Source organism: Athene noctua, chromosome 4 (genome assembly GCF_965140245.1).
Source record: "Athene noctua chromosome 4, bAthNoc1.hap1.1, whole genome shotgun sequence".
In the NCBI taxonomy this organism is placed as follows: domain Eukaryota; kingdom Metazoa; phylum Chordata; class Aves; order Strigiformes; family Strigidae; genus Athene; species Athene noctua.
In genome coordinates this window covers 31,532,688-31,550,148 of record NC_134040.1, presented here as the reverse complement: position 1 = coordinate 31,550,148, position 17,461 = coordinate 31,532,688, and the positions used below count along the sequence as shown (strand labels likewise).

At 37.9% G+C, this 17,461-nt stretch overlaps 1 protein-coding gene across 3 annotated transcripts; it reads left to right on the top strand.

Moving 5' to 3' along the window:
- Positions 1–573: 573 nt before the first annotated feature.
- Positions 574–17,180, top strand: NMU (neuromedin U). 3 transcript variants are annotated; one of them, XR_012633480.1, is made up of 11 exons: positions 574–749; positions 4,015–4,073; positions 7,938–7,985; positions 8,084–8,143; positions 8,683–8,712; positions 8,815–8,865; positions 10,808–10,882; positions 15,475–15,528; positions 16,166–16,203; positions 16,304–16,343; positions 16,867–17,180. XR_012633480.1 is itself a non-coding variant. In XM_074903836.1 (10 exons), exons 1-9 carry the CDS (start codon positions 605–607, stop codon positions 16,337–16,339), a joined length of 558 nt encoding a protein of 185 aa, XP_074759937.1. In that variant the 5' UTR covers positions 574–604; the 3' UTR covers positions 16,340–16,343; positions 16,867–17,180. The 3 variants fall into 3 exon arrangements, 2 of the variants coding, with proteins under 2 accessions (XP_074759937.1, XP_074759936.1); XM_074903836.1 differs by lacking the exon at positions 16,166–16,203; XM_074903835.1 differs by lacking the exons at positions 15,475–15,528; positions 16,166–16,203; positions 16,304–16,343; positions 16,867–17,180 and adding an exon at positions 12,420–12,530.
- The last annotated feature ends 281 nt before the right edge of the window (positions 17,181–17,461 follow it).

Genomic DNA, 17,461 nt, shown 5'->3' with positions numbered 1-17,461 from the left:
GCGCATCCCTAGAGCCCCAACAGTCCAGCCACCGTCTTCTCCCACAAGCAAGTTTTAACTCCCAGGTTCAGCTAGTTGGGGACAAATCCGTGTGAGATTTCCCCATTTTAAATCGTGCCTCTTCTCCTCCCCACAGAGGGCTGGGACAATGTCTGAATGCTGCCCGCTGCCACCCCCATTCCATCACTGCGAACTGCCGAGAAACGGCAAGAGGCACCCTTCGCGCCAGCCTCCGCGACTGCTGCCAGGGCTCAGGGGCTTTTACACAGGTTTTTCGTAACATGGGTTTTTCTTCGGGAGGGGGTGCAATAAAGGGCCTGGAGCCTGCCCAGCCCCTCGCCTCGATGCCGGGCAGAGGCACCCACCGCCCCAGCAAGGTCACAAGTGGAGCTGCCCCCGGGGTGCGAGCGGGGCTGAATCACCCCGGCGGGGCGGTGGGGGGGGTCTGGCCGGGGGGAGCCGGGAGGGCGCCTGACGCGCCCTCCTTGACTCAGGCTGATGCTCGTCCACGTGTCAGGGAGATTTTAAAAGTTTGGGCAGGCGGCGAGGGCATGCCCAGAAGAGCGGCTGGCAGGGAGGCGGCAGCGCAGGGAACACCGCGGACATGGGAAGCGTCTGCCACCAGCAGCCCCCCGCACCCCCCCCCCAGGGCAGCCCGAGGAAGGCTGGGCACGGCGCGGCGCTGCCGGGGTCCCCGATGCTCCTCCTCCTCCTCCTCTTCCTCGCCTCCTCCATATCTGCTTGCAAAGGTGAGGAGCATCCCCCTCGCAACCCCTTTCTGCACTGTCAGCCCTGCAATACTGGTGGGGGGGCAGGTGACCCCGGCAGCCTTCCAGCCTTGTCGGGGGGTGCTGCAAAGCGAGCCTGCCGCCGGGCTGGGACCGGGCGCGGGGTTGCGGGAGAGGCAGAGAGCTGCGCGGGGGTTCGCACCTGCTGGGCACGGGGTCGGGGGGCCGTTTTGGGGGACTTCATGTGGATTCGTGCCCAGGAGGATTACCCTGTTCGGGCAAAACTACACTCCAGCAACTTGGAGAAGCGGCTCTTGTTAAAAGCGGTTTCATTTTAAGTATAATTTACTCTGATGTAAAAGCTAAGAAAAGAGAAACGAGGTGTGTCACAGAAGTGCAGGAAAATTTAGGACCCTCTGGAAGTCACTTAGTCCAACCTGAAGCAATATATATTGCACAAGGAACAGCTGGGGGTGGGGTTAAGTGAGAAAGGACAGAACTGCTGAACTCTTTAGGCATAGAGCTTGACTACCTTGGTTTTATTTGAAATGTAGTCTTACTCCTGAGAGTTGCTATTTTTGTGGCAGAGAGTGCTTGTAAAACAAGAACAGCTAATGGGTTTTTAAACAAAACATACTCTCTTTTCTATGCTATTTCCCCACTCCAGATAGATTAACTACTTATACCTTGTGAAGTGACACTGCAAAATAAATTGCAGTGCAAGGAGTATTGTTTGTGTTATATGTGAGTTGCTTTCATCAGGAGTTTTTGTTCTGATTTGTTGTGTTTTTTTAATATCAAGAATTGAAGAAATCTAAGTTCAGTATACTTAGTATTCTGTTAAAAATATATTCTGAAGATGTGGAAGAGGGGAGGGAAGGAAAAGGAGAGCAAGGAAGGGCAATGGCACACAGTATTTCATCATTGTTCCTATAGAAATAATTGACAGAAGCTTGTCTAGGGAGAGCAGTGGAGAGAGGATGTAGGAAGTGAATGGCATGTTGAAAAGTGGCTGAAACTGTGCACCTGGCTTTCTGATGCCTTGGAAGAAGTTGATTTTTTAGAAGTTGGCAGAATTGAAGGATAGGAGAACAAATGTGTCATGGACAGTGTAAATTTGGTAGGAGGATTTCCTCCTCCATGTTCCTTTTGAATAGAATTGCTTTCCTCAATAACACTTTTTTTTTTTTCTTTTCTCTCTCTCTTTTTTTTTTTTTTTTTCCTCCCTGCTATGGTCATTTTGTGTACATTAGAGAATCACGTATTGTTTCCCTGTGTGTGCAGTTGTGTCTGTGAATGAATGAAGTTCTGGGGGGACTGAAGCACTGTTCTGGATGGGGCGATGGTGGGACACCACTTGGCACTGGGAGGAACACACTCCTAGGTGTGAGCACAAAATAGATGGGACTGCACATGAAATAAGAGTTTTGTAAAGAAGTGGAGAAGGGTTAAGGAAACTTAGTTCCTAGTAAAATAATTGTATCTCCTCTGTCCAAACTTTTATACTCCGGGGGGAAAAAAAAAAAAAAAGCTCAAGCTGTAATATTCAGGCTTTCTTGTCTGTTGTCCTAAGCTTACAGGTTATTGGATTTCTTCTACTCCCCCTGGAAAGCCTTGGGAACCAGGCAAGGGCAGAAGCAGTGTTCAGAGCCAGGCAGGCAAAGGTTTAATGGAGGTGGGTTAATTTGAAGGATTGCCCAGTTCCACTCTTTGCAACCAGGATACCAGTCCCAGGCAATACTCCAATTTGAATATACTAATTTAAGAATAGAAAACAAAGTAAGAGAATTTTATCAGCTTTACTTTATTTGGTGTTTTTCCTTGAACTAAAACAAACATCTAAAGAAGCAAATTTTTCACTGGAAAGCAGTTTTCTTGTTATGTGAACATCTCAGATATTTCAAAAATATCCCGCTTCTACATAGTGTGAAATTAAGAGCCCCTCTATTTTATTTATTTATTTATTTTTAATACAAGCTTCCAGAATAATTAGTCACCTTAAGTCTGTGCCAGTAGCAAAATGTGGTTTTGAAATCTACCTGTTAATGCCTGGAACTAACTACTCTAGTAATTATTGTTATTAGTGGTACTACATTTTTTTCATAAACAAATGGAGATAATTGGCATTCATACCCTGTTCATATGGCCATTCTAGATAAGTCTACCTCCACCTATTTTTTTTTTTTGTTTGTTTAATTTGGTTCAATTCTTTGAAAAAAATGTGACCACAGGTAATTATAGACTGGGAGGTTATAAGATCTCTATTTATCTCTAAGATAAATTAGATGACTTCATACACTTTCCTGCAGTGCTAGGACTGTACAGATAAAGTCCCACCTTCACCAGCACCAATCTCCCTCCCAGGTGAGTTACAATACATCTCCTCACTGATATGCTTGCATGGTGTCTAGTGTACACACAATTTAGTGATGCTCATTTCTATTATTTACAGATATTTTAAATACATTGCTATTAGAAATGTACTGCCAGGTAAAATAACGATGTGGAAAGGTGGATATTCTGGGAGCTGAGTTGGGAGGGACCCAGAGACTGACTTCCAGATGGAGAAAGGAACTGCCCCCAAGCCAAGCACAGCATTGCTGCAGCATTATGCAATTAATAACACATTTAATTTCCTAAATGACTGAGCTTTTCCACATCACATACACCAAACAGAGGAAACAAAGCCAGTTACACATGTACATTCTATCACCTTCTCAAAAACATCCTGTCCATATCATGGGTATTATTCATAGCATGTGTTTAATTCTTTAATTGTAACATACAAGAAAGTAAGAGGTACGATCCAGATTCTCAACTTGCAATACACGTGCTGGAGGTGAGCTGAGTTCTCAGAAAGCTCCTCGAGGTTGTAGATGCTGGAATGTGTTTTCCTGAGCAGGTCTTAGCATTCGTGATCTGCCATGCAAATTTTCTTGCCTGCTACTTATCACTGAGAACAGACTAATGCTAGCCTGACCCTCAGTGAAACCTGCATAACTTCCACAATGTTTATCGCTAAGAGATGTAGGTGTTCATATCTGCTGTGACCTTGTGAAGAAGCCTCCAGCTGTGTTGCTAACAGAGCAGGTAGATACTACTGAACAAACCCCACAACACCTGGGGCAGCAGACTTCCTTGGACCACACAGCTCTCAGACTCTGCAGTTAATCAGTGTGCTAGGTATCCCATCGTGTTCAGAGTTTTTATTTAAATCACTGACACAGGACATTTATACAAAATACCTTTGCTGTACAGCATTACTAAGCATGGTTTGTGCTTCCAGGTGCACCAGTGCCATCCCAAGCACTTGAAGCAGATGAGGATTTGCAGCTGTGGAAAGAGGTAAGCGTCATCCGCTATATGGTATCCTCCCATTTCATCTGTGCCCATCCTTGCTACAGTTGCACCTCACTCTCCAGTATTTCTCTTGCATGGAGTTCAGGTACTTCTTCTTCCAGTCCTGATTCTCCTGTACATCTCCTATCCTGACATCAGTGAAGAAGTGAAACATCTTCTTTTCCAGATTTTCTGAACAGTTGTTCTAGGAAGGTGTTGAGGCTGGGTGTTGAGACGTCGTTCCAGGAGAAGACTGTCTTGGCTCAATGGAGAGCTACATTTGAGAACAGTTGTCATTTAACTGTGAATGAACAGTCACTGTCCCTGGAAGCAACACAGTGTCCTGTCTGATAGTTTTATAGTCCATACACGATATGCAGGAGTTGTTTCAACTACCTCTTGCTTCTTCAGTTCTGCACACAGGGCTGGGATACTGTATTTAATCCTAATCCTAGGCTCTCAGTTGACTAGTAAAGGATAATGTGTCAACTAGCCCCTCTAACATTTTGCTACTGATCACTACTATAACTTCCACTCTCATCTTTGAAATTAACATTCGCTTTGACTCTAGGATGTGACACGTGTGTTAACATGGGCTCTTCCCTGCCCTTTTGGAACAGATGGAGTGACAGGACATGACATGCAGAGAGGGTTTAGCCTGCAACTCGCAGGCCCTGGTGTTGCTGTAACCTTCAAGTATTCTGTTGACATTTAATTTTGTAGCTTCTGATAACATTAGAAGGCGAGTGACTCACCAGGGTACAGATGCAGGGAGTAAATTTCTTCCTATTGCAGCCATTACAGGAGACACTTCCCTTACTGTCAGCTCCCCTTAGTTCATTTTGGAAGTGTTTTCTCACACACCAACATATGTCTAGACTGGCACTTGAACAAGCGCTGGTGATACTTATCTCCTGGGGAAAAATGGTCTTTTGGGAAGTAGGGTCCTGATAGCTTTAAGGAGTTCATGAAAATTATTTACTTTCTGGATTGAAAAATGCTATTTTAAACATTTCTGCATTTATTGCTAAGATTTGCTAGTTGTAACACAGGATTTGTCCCTATGCCAACTATAGGCAAAGGCAAAGTTTCCATTGATTTCAGTGAAAAAAAAGTATGCATAATATATTAAATGCTGTGTAAAATTGTGTAACATAAGCAATATAAAACTTACTGTTATATCAAGAATAATGCAGGACTGGAGAGGGTCTAAGGAAAGAGAATTAGATGCATAAGTGCATAACCTAAATCAAGCTGAATATAACCTAACTCAAACTGATTACAGAATCATACCAGCTCACCAGACTCTCTTGGAGTGAAAAGAATCAGTTCTTCCCTGTTTGTTACTTTATTAGTGTTTGTTACTTTATTCAGTTTGTTATTTTATTCAGAAGCCCTGCTGCTAAATTAACATAGTATTTTCCAGGAATGACTCGGAGTTTATAAATATGGGAACTTTGTAACTAATTATTGTGCTCCTGTACTTGTCTCTGGCATCCTTTTGTTTCTTTGTTATTTAATCATCACCAAACAACGCATAAGCTCACACCCTCAGACCACATTTCTGAGATTGCAGAGAAAATTACTGAGCAGATGCATCAAGGATGATTGAAACTATTAAATTTTTTAAAAAGGAATTAACAGAAACCATGGCTTTTCCTCAGCCCTTGCTTTGTTCATGCAAGCTTCAGCTGAGGGATACCTTACCTTGCATTGTGTCCAACACAAAGCAGTCTCTGGCTTGTCCTGCTACTGAATTATGGTCATTGTCTAAGAGTCACCTCCAATGACAAAACAGGCAAATAAACAACAACAAAAAAACCAACCCTAACACTACAAAACAAAATCCCTCACCAAGAAGAAACAGCAAAGTTTTAATTTAGGTTACCAAAATGACTTCAGTTTAGTTTATCTCATTTACTGCTGATTTCTCCCTCTACATTTTCTTACTCTGAAAGTAGTGAAGCTGGACTAATATATCCAGAGACAAACAACAGCAAGATGAAGGGAAAAGAGAATGGGAAAGATGCGTTACCAATAAAAACTATTTGAAGGGGGAATTCTGTGAGCTATTAGCTTTCCCACTATGTCTGCTAATGCTTTCTCATAGATTGTCTCTAGAGAAATGAATCATGTCTTGTCTTGAACTACCCAGATATGCATTATTTGCTTATTGCTTTTTTCATTTGATGTTTTAATTGCTAAAGAGTGCTGTTTAGGGCTTTTTACCTATAACAAAATTATAAGACTCATTGCATTGCCTGCTCTTTATTTTATTTTATGCAGTCTGTGAACAAGATGATTGTCAGAGCTTTCTGACACCTGGACTAACAGTATCAAATATTCAGTGGAAAAAAATAGCACATACCAATGGAAGTTGCTATTGATACAATTTTAAATTTATATAATGAAAAGTTAAGCCTCTTTTTTGGTTATTATTAAACTGTGCAGCTTCATTTGGAGTATTGGAGATTTTGTTCTTCTCCTTACAGAAAGTTTTCAGCTTTGGTAATATTACTTTTAGCATTTGTAATATTACTTCCATTAATTCAAATATCCTTCATTCCATTTCTTCTTCCTTTCCGATTAATAACTCCACCAAAAATGATTCTGTATTACAGAATTCTTTCGTCTTGGAAAACACAACAGAAGGAGGATGTGATTAATTGACTACACAAGGTCATGAACAGTAGGGAAACGATGGGTGGGAATCACTTATTCATTACTTCTTCCAAGACAAGACCATGATAGCACTGAATGAAGATAACTTTGACAAGACTGATCAAGACAAACAGAAGTGGTATTTCATGCACTGTTTAGGAAACCCTTGCCACAGGACTTTACGGATGCTAACAGTGGTTCAGAGAGAGATTCATCAAATTCACAGCACAAAAATTCACTGAGTTTTATTACAAAGGACCTGCTTCCAACTCACAGTGCTTGCACTACACATAGTTGGTGATTGGAGATCATGGATTTAACTCAACCACTGGATTTGTCTTAGGCTCTCCCTGGGTGTTGACATTTGACCATTTTTGGAGATAAGATGTAGAGCTAAACAAATGTTTCTTTTGATCCAGATTAAATGGGGGTTGGGACTTCTGGATTTGGTCTGGTTTTGTGTCTATGTGTGTCACGTTCCGTTCTGTGCTGACTGTCTAAGTTAGTCAGCAATTACTTCTTCCACAGTGCTCTTTGAGTTTAGATCCCTTAAAATATACTGAATACATCTCTTACTAGTACTGTGATTTGGGAATCACCTCCTTTGAACAAAAATGGGTAAGGCGCCTCATTTGCCAAACAAATCAGTACAAACCTCAGATATTGGTTGCTTGGTGACTCGAACAAGTTGACTGGTATGCATAAGATGTGCTGGCACATATCATAATCACTCAAGAGATGTGTGTGTCATACACTTGCAGGGATGCTGGAATCTAATTGGAAGAGTTGTATTTGAGGGCTGCTCATTGAATCACTTGCTTTAGTTTTGTCATTTTCTTCACAGTTTTTATAATCCAAAGATATCACAGAAGAGATTTAAGTTCATAGTCCATATCCCAGATGATTCAAATAATAATTTAAAATATGACTTAGTCTGAGAAGGTTTCAAATAAGAGGGGCATGACACAGGTAAGTGAATAAAGAACACAGATATGTATATGTTTGTTTGGATAATGTATACATTTTTTTAATGTGGTTAAGGCCTTTTTTTTCCCATGAATGAAAAATATTTCATTAATATACCTATAAGGATTCCATGGTGGACAAGCTTGCCATGGCTTTAGCTGCACTGAACTGTTTCTGAAAATACATATTTCACTTGTTTTTATTAATATGACTTCTTAAAAAAGGACTGTGTGAATTTTACAGATAGACGATGCATGTTCTGCCTACCTGTCTACAGATTCTCAGCTTCAGGTGAGTCAGACAGAGGTTACTTTATTATTTTGATGCTATTCATTATATGCAGTAGGATTGGAAGTGTGATATCTGAGTTCATGTTTTCTTTGTATTAGGTGTCCAATACAATGGAAGAACTTTGCTTTTTGGTCATGGGATTTCTTCAGAAACCACAGGTAACATACAGGAAAGACTATTTAGCATTTCTGAAGCCTGATCTCTCAGTGTGCCAGTGAATTCTGAAGACCCAGTATATGAAATGTCACTCAGTGCTGGGAGTAATACTATTCAGTTCTTAATCTGAAATGCCATGTGTCCAATACTTATTAAAGATAACAAGGACACTCTAATGTTTGGGAAATAATCTTCAGGTTGGATACAAGGTTTTAGGTGGTTTTATTGATCTAGATTAGAAAAATCATGAGCTCTCAGTGGAGAAAGAAATCTACTCAGGAGAGTCTAGGCATATACAAAGGATCATCCACTAAACCCATCTACTCTCCTAGTGGAGAATAAATCAATGCTCTCTACAGAGTTTGAAAGAAGTAGTAACAATGATAAGCAAAGACATGTAATATATCTGCCAAGAAAGTACAATATTCCAATCCAGTATTGAAAAGTTTATAATGTAATCAAAATTGTCCTTTTTTTTTTAAAAAAAAAACCAAACAAAACAAACAAATAAAAGCCTCTCTACTGATTGTTATTCCCACAGGGTTTAGATGAAAAAGACAACACCAAAAGGGTAAGACTTCTATGTATGTTTTATGATACACTAAAATTGTCAAGAAAATCATAAGACCCTTGCCCTGTTTTGTAGTAAAATCTCACTTTTTTTTTTGAACAGTTCTTATTTCATTATTCTAAGACTCATGACTCAGGCAACTCAGACACCATGGTAAGTGGCATAGCACCTCCCTGTGAGTACATGTGTGCTTGTACTAAAACCAAGGTAATGTTGCTTTTTGCAGCAGTTTCTCCAACTGTACAGCATGCTCAGAACTGGGAGTTTCACGTTTAAGATACAGAACATGTTTTAATAACATGGAAGAGGATCATCAGTACTGTGCAGGTGTGGAAAAAACCCATGACTAAACATCCATGGAATCCCAACTGCATCTTAATCTTGTAGTTTCAACATTTAAATATAAGACCAAGTATTTTTTTCTGGTACTGGAACATAATATATGCAGTGAAATAATGCAGATTTGTAGAAGCTGAGAACATGACCATAAGTATTAAGAACACTTAATGATTTTTATTAATTATTAAATTGTATGTACTTATTTGTGCACATCATAAATATGTATCAAGCAAAATAGTATTTAAGACTCAGACTTTGGATTATATTTTAGATGAAAAATATTATTTAAAAATAGCCTAGTATTGTTGCTATAAAAATATTCTTATAAACCAATATATAAACTATGTGTGATCCATTCTTGCTTTTAAAGTGCAAACATAATATGTTATTTCTGTGCATCTCTGTGGCTTTCCTGTGCACGATAGGATTTTGAGAAACTTAAACATATTCATGTTTTCTCATTTCTTAGCAATCATTCTTAAACATTAATGTCCATTTTTGCCTTGTTCTTTACATGTTTTCAGAAACATGTGGCATATTTCCCAGAAAGTGATTTTGCTGATACTGGGGTCATGATAGTGCTTCTCTTGAGGTTTTAATGGTAATCAGGACACAGTGAAATGAGCTATTTCTGCTGCTGCTCCTGCTTAAGAGGTTACCGCATCCTACTTTGTCCCCATCCTGAATACCTTTGTCCCTGCCCGCCCCCAGAGATTACTTCTTTCTCACTTCTTCTGGTTTAGCTGTCTTCTAGCCCAGTTCTCAGAGATACTAATTTCGGTGAGACCCCTCATTCCTTCGCTTTATTAACCTCTCTCCACGGACTGAAAGGCAGAGCCAAAGTGGCCAGCTGAGTTGCCCTTTAACTCCTCCACTCACATCAAACTTCTACTTCTTTAGATATTATGCTGCCACATTGCAGACAGTGCAAAATTGGCACCAAGTAGGCAAGTTCATTTTACCTATTTAGTACATTAACATTTTGGTAGCTCTAGTTATTGCATATATTATAATTCTCTTTGTTGTGTTACTTTTGTAAGAACTATTGTATCAAAAATGCATTATTTTTAAATTACATTTACATGAGCTGAAGATTTAAATGGGTGCACGCTATGCTACTGTGCTTAACTTATGTCTGCACATGTTTGCTTATGTCTGTAACCATAAAGTCTTGTTGAATGCAAGGGATTTCACAACTGGACCTTGTCTTTTAGGCAGCGTGTCCAGTGCCATGGTTACAAATTTTACTTGAGAATGGATCCCTCCTGCACAATATTTTGTAGGAAAAAAAAATAAATTCTTGCTGCAATTTAAATTATTCTGAAGAAAATGAACTTTTCAGTATAATGGAGATAGAAGCTATCAACTTCCATAGTAGATAATCATAGAAATGTTAGTGGGAGTACTGTATAGAAACATCCTCTGTACTACTCACAGAGGCTGATGAAAATCTGAATATCTGCAATTGCCTGGGCAAGAAGTCTGTAAACACTTCTGAACTTTCAATGAGTAAATGTGAGGACGCATAGCTTTTCCTTCCATCATGCTGTGAGTCACATTCATAGTGTAAATATAAGTGTTGGTACCTGTTTGTTGTTAAATCAGAATGTTAAAAAAAAAGTTTCTCAATTAACATCTTCAGACCTTTACTGATGCACATTTAGTCCATAAGCCAATACTGCAGGAAGAGATTTTTTTTGCATCATAAGGTCTGAATTTCATTGTTGCTCATGTGTCTGTGTTCGTGTCCTCTCAGTCGTCTGTCCTGCATCCTTTGCTGCAACTCATTCCCCAGCTTAATGAGAGAAGACTGAAGAGATACAAAGTGGACGTATGTAATCTTAAACTCTGCATGCTTGGATTCTCACATTTTGTGATTTGTTAGCTCTTCTAAAAATGTCCATGTAGATCTTTCTGCTCATAACATTTTTATTTTCATGATTTAATATCACACTAGTCTATTTTCATTAGAAACATGAGATTTTTCAATTCTTTATTTATGGAAAAATAATCCTGCTGATATTTAACATTTAAAATCAAAAATCACTGAAGTAATATATGCTTAAAACAGAACAGTAATACATGAAGTAATATATGCTTAACACAGAGCCTATGTATCAAAATGGATCTGTTAGTTCTTTTATAAAAGGAAAATACCTTCAAATATGTCTATACCATTATACTGCAGTTGGGTTATATTTTCTAGGGGAGGTTATTTTTTTTTCCTGTTTGGAATTCAAACCTTATCTACTCCTTAAACATATATTATTTATGACCTACAGCACTAAGAATTTCAAAATAATTTATAAGCAATTTTACTGTTAACTAATTTTACTGCTAAACAGTAAACTATACTTTATAACACCTCACAAATGAAATGTAATAAATTGTTTCTATTTAAGACCTCTCAAGCCATCACGTGCTAAACAATTTAAAGGCTTATTTTTTACATCAAAGTAACATCAAAGTCCATACTTTACAAATCCTTAGGGGGAAAAAAAAAAGTATATTAGCTATCTGATACAAAGTGTAATCACATACTGATATCCTTTCTTTAGGATAGTGTTTGGAAATATTTCTTGCGAAGGAAATTAAAAAACCCAACTAAACAAAAAAGCTGTAGTGTTTGGGAATGAGCCCAGAGCAGGCAGATAAAACTTTGTGGCAAAAGGCAGTTTGTCATGCTTCTTTTTGTAAAGGACATTATTTTCATCATGTTTTTAAAGTAGACATGAATGAATTATGATGAGTATTATATGTTTCCTTAGCCATTGTTTTCCCTGTCTCATTTTTAAAAGACCTCTTTCCTATTATTTGTATTACTCTACTCATAATTAGTAGTACACAGAAATAGCAACAGTTGGAATTCCAATCATTCTACACTGTGATAACTAGCAGTCTTTCATTTTGCAGTCATGATGTTACATTTATGCTTACATGTTAACCCAGCTAAATACATAGACATGCATAACTAAGGTCATTATTTCAGTGGGACCGTCCACACCCTCAGTGCTGGGCTCTTTGCTACATAAGAACTGTAGTTCCAGCTAAAAGTTTGAACACAGAATTCAACTTCCATGTTTTGTGAACTACAGGTACAGGAATCTTCTAGATTAGTCAATGCTATTGTGGATAACTGGATTAGATTAAAGTAGATGGTGCAGTAACTCAGTCAATCCTTAAGCAGAATAAGGGTGATAGTCTAACTAGGATTTGTCTGAAGAGGAATGGAACATAGAACTGTCACAGTCATATCATAGTAATAGTTTCTAAGAAAGAAGGCATAATAACAAAAGCCACACTAGTTCAGACTATATTCTCATCAGTCCAGTATCCTGGTTTAACAGTGTCTTGCTGTGCATACACAGGAAAAAGGTGGGAGACCAGAGGAAGTGTGGAGTGACCAGTCCTCGGGCATACTCTCTAGCTTCTGGCAGGTGCATCCTAGACACTTTCCAAGCTGAAGGCTTCATCTGGGCCATTATGTAAAATAGTTATTAATGGATTTAACCACCTTTGATTTTTTCTCATATGTTTTAAATGATTATTTATTTTGGAATGTTTTATCATTTGGAGATTAGGCTACAGAGTGAAGAGCTCATTAAATCCCAAGGAAAATGTGTGATATTAAATACGCACTTCAATACATTTTCTTCTGTAAGGCTGAAGCCAAGAGAAGTAATGACATGGTCAACACTTACAGAATACAACCATTTAAAAATATTAATAAACCAAATACAAAATCTAAGGAAACAATGAAAACAGCTCTGAGTTGAATTGCATTTTATAGAAAGCAACTTCTGAAATTTCCTCTTGTCAATTCCTACTGTGAGTAGCAGTCACCTTGTTAAAGGTGCTATTTACTGGTGTCCAGTGCATAAATAACAGACATTTACAAAATGCTAGCTTCTTCTGGAATCAATTTCATTTGCAGATTCTTTTGGTTTGGTGGTTTTGCATGCACCTTATCTATTTTAATGTCATAATAAATCTTTGAAATTCATCCATTTTATGCTTATCATATTTGTTTATATGGCAGATTTTGATGTATTTTAGTACAAGAGTTTAAAATCCTCTCTAAATGTTATTGCTGAGGGTCATAGCAGTTTATAAGAAAGTTAAGAAAATACTGAAATAATCTAACATCAGTAATAAAAGTAGTGCAAGTATTCCCTGACTGTGAGAAATACATCTATCTTTCCCAGAAGGGGCAGTGGGGAAATGGCACAGGTGAACTTTAAAGACAGTAGAGATCAAAGCAACTCTGCCTAAGACGTGCAGAGGAACTCCGATCCTCTGGGGAGCAGGAAGGCCTCATGTTCCTGTGGCTGCCCACCTTTGGTTGGACTATCGGACTCTGGTGCCACTGACTGCTACAGGAAGGGTTAGCTTGCTGCTGATTTTCTTCCTCCTCAACAGGGAAGAAAACCAAAACCTGCTATACATAAACACACCCACCTCTCTCCCCAACCAGACAAGGAACTGAAAAGGTGGATGAGTGAAGGAGGAAACATGCTTTATTAAACTTACTCTTTCTTCACAGTTTGGACTGACACAGATTTTGTCATGAATTTTATTCCTCTTAAGCTATATCCTGGCTGATACGATATGATCCAGGAAAGAAGACGCAAGAGCATTTTGTTGACAAGTCAATCTAAGAGACAGAGCAAGATAATTTCTAGAGGGCAGGCACTGAAATAAAATTCTAAATAACCGTACTTCACAAATACATATACATGTATACATATATACATGCAGGTTTGTGAACACACATGCATATATGTTACAGCATGTATTAATTATTTTTTAACATCTCCAAACCCTTGGAAGTTTAGAAGGTGGGTGTTACAATGAAGACAGATTTTTTAGCTTCAGTTGTTTTTTAATACCAAACTTCTGACATGAAACCACACAAGAAAACTATCTTCTTTAAGAAACCTTCTTTAAGATGTATCTGGCTGAAAGCAGAGAATAACATATTAACACAAATAACAATTCCATATTAGTAATTGTACTCTTGATTCCCTTTATGTAATAGATCAATTTCCTTAACTTGCAGCAACTGTCTATTTTGTTTCTGTTTTTATTTTTGTTCATGCATTGAATAGAAAAAGTAGAAAAATAATGAAATAGAAATACCATAAAATACTCCAATGGCCATGTACAAGACTCCATTAACAGACAAATTTTTATCCTTTTGAAATATAAAAACTATAATATTGAATGGATTATAGATCTGAGATAGGCATTTCAAACCCAGGTAATGCTAGAATGAGATGGACAGTGTAAATAAAAATCATACGGATGTTTTATGTAAATCAAAGAAACTAGAATGAATAATGAGAATATACTCCAAGAAATAAGTATAATGGTATATGTGGTGAACTGAAGTCAAAATTATAAACAAGACTCAAAAAGCTTCCCTGGATTGAAGCTACTCCTGTGTTTGGAAATGATGGGAGTTATCCTGTTTTACACAATTCTTACAGCGTTAGAGTAGCGCATGGAGTGATTTCTTTCTATGACAACTCAGGTTATGATCATGAGCCAAAAGATCACATTACCCCAGTTTTAAATTGAGAAACACTATCATTGCTAAATAAATTCCAACTAAATTTTATGTTCTGCTAAACAGAAGATTTGAACTATTTTGTTTCTCAATTGGCCTGTCTCCCCCACCCGCAAGACAGACACTTCACTCATATCTGATACTACCACAAGCAATGAAAATACTGGGATTAAGTTTATGTGTTCTCTAATCACAGAGGCCTCATTAGAGCAACTGGATACTTCATGCTTTGTACTTGTTACATTTAAATGGAATTTTTATTTTCTTTATGGTTCTTTCTCCCCTCTTGCTCTATGGATCAGTAGACAGTTGTTTCTCAAAGTGTGCAGCACTAGCAGAATAGAATATCATAAGCGCTGGTCTTTTGTTTGGGAGTTAATGTGAGAGGTGTGATCATGATACACCTCTGGGAACAGTCTGGGATCTCATTCTTGGGAAGAGTGCAAGTATTTCTGATATTTAAGCTTTTCATTGCTATCCTTCTGCAAGGTGCAAAGACCAGCTCTACTCTGTCTGTAGAGACTCTGATAACCATAAAGACACTCTGCTTGTGTCTGGGTAATGAAACCTGGAGAGTCGAAGGCAAAGGCTGCTCGTCATTACTAGTACCGCTCTAAAGCAATCTGAACTGAGTCAAAACTTGAAGAATGTGGCCCTCATTCATGTGTTTTCTGCTCTTTCTACATGACAACATGAACTTCTTGTTACTGACATGGAGAAATACATACAAAGCATACCTTATAGGGCAAGAATATATAGTAGTACTGAAGAAATACTTTTCATATGTACATAAAGAACCCCTCTATATGTATTCATTTACAGGAGTAGATACGATTTAAAATACTTTTTTTCAGGAAGAACTTCAAGGACCTGGAGCGATTCAAAGCAGAGGCTACTTTTTCTACAGGGTATGGTTTGTTTCACTTTTTTTCTTTTCATTTAGTGATGAGTGTTACAAAGAAAAAGTAGAGAAACCAGTGAATTATTACATTAAGAATTACTGTGACTGAGGAAACTTGCTTCACTAAGAGCATCCCACCATATAGGACCAGATCTGCTCCAAATATTTTCTTGGCTTAAAATAAAGGCATATTAGGAAGTTTTTGTACACGTGTTAATGTTTGCGTATACATAATACCATGCCATGTCTTCATAAGTCATTGGTTATTATGTATAGAATTCTGTAAGTTCTAGAAAATATGCCATCTTGGACAATTTTTCTAAAGCATTGTTCGATATGGTACATTTGCATGTGATATACATACAATGCCATGCTTATACACTGTATCAAAACAGCTACAGGGCCTGACCTTCCCATTTTCCTTGTGTTTTGACCAGTAAGATTAGAAACGAGGCTCAGAAATTCTCATGAGAATGAAACTACTTAATTTATCTTTGATGCCATAGAGATTTTTCACTCCATTTTTGCAAATCTGAGCAAGTTAAAGATGGCAAGTCAACTTTAATAATAATTATCTAGATTTTGTTTAATCTTTTTTTTTCTATTTAAATAAGAAAGTGGTTAATGAAAAGATTTTTTTTCAGGTTTCAGGTTTATCTTAATGTTGATCATGTGGACAGAAGTGAGAAATTTCCGAATTTCTATACATACTGATTTGGGTGGGGCTTTTTTACGGAAATCAGACAGTTTTATGGACCAGTTATTGGATATTTGTCTTTCAGCCACGCAATGGAAGGAGATCAGTGGATTTTCGCTAAGGAGGTATCTATTTAATGCTTTTAATGACAATCTATATAAATAGGGCACAATATTTATGTTGAGGAGTAGTCTCAGAAAGCCTTGTCAGCTTAAGATTTCTGCAGACAAACTTCTCCCAGATGTGCTAAATTCACACATATCTTTAGGTGAACTGAATAAAAGCTGTAGGTACTTAGTTCCTAGAACAGAAAACACAGAGCTGTTTCAGGCAGCAAGAAATGGAAAATATCCCAGATCTGTAAACATTTTGGAAAGTTAACAATGATAAGTGTATGTCAGGAAGAACTGATTCAACTACCTATTAAATACATACTGACATCCTGGGGGTAATCCTCCTGTTCTTACACAGAAAAAACCCTCACACTGAAACTAAGTACTTCAGGATTTAATTTCAAATCATTTGACTCTCTGGAGAGATAAAAGCACAGTATTATAGTGCTCTGCTTTCTAATAGATCTTACATCTCTTGTCATATTTTAAGTGCTGTTATATCATACCAACATCTGAAAATTTTCTTATTTTTCAGGATTTTACATTCCTGACCTAGAACTAATGCTGCAGGAATGCTGAGTACATGGACATACTGTTTTCCTTATAAAAATTATGCGTTACTAATGTACAATTAAAAATCATTAGAATGTAAATGTTATTAAATTTGATTGCATTAAGGATTAAAATGTTTCTTTACTTTGTTGATTATATTAAAAGCATCCTAAAATTATTTGTTTCCTAGTGTTATGATGTTTACAACTGTGTGTAAAAAATGTCACAGTGTATGCATGCAACAGACATTGCCTCTAACAACATTGTTATGTACATTTATTTTACCTTATAAATAAAGGCACTCAGTTGTTTTAATGAGAATGTTTGCAATGCAGGCTGCTGCATTTTTTTCAGAATATACTGCATGTGATTTGTGCAGTCTTTAAAATCACAGCTTGTCCAGGCAGGGCAAACAAAAGATGTGGTTTGCTTTCCAAGATGATGGTCTTTACTCCTGTATTTCCTTCACGGTTGTCTGTGGACTTCTGGCAATCTGCAGGATCAAGATAAGTGCTCTGCAGGTTGTCTACAGAACTATATTGATGATACGGGAGTTGGCAGTTCTCAATAAGTCTTAA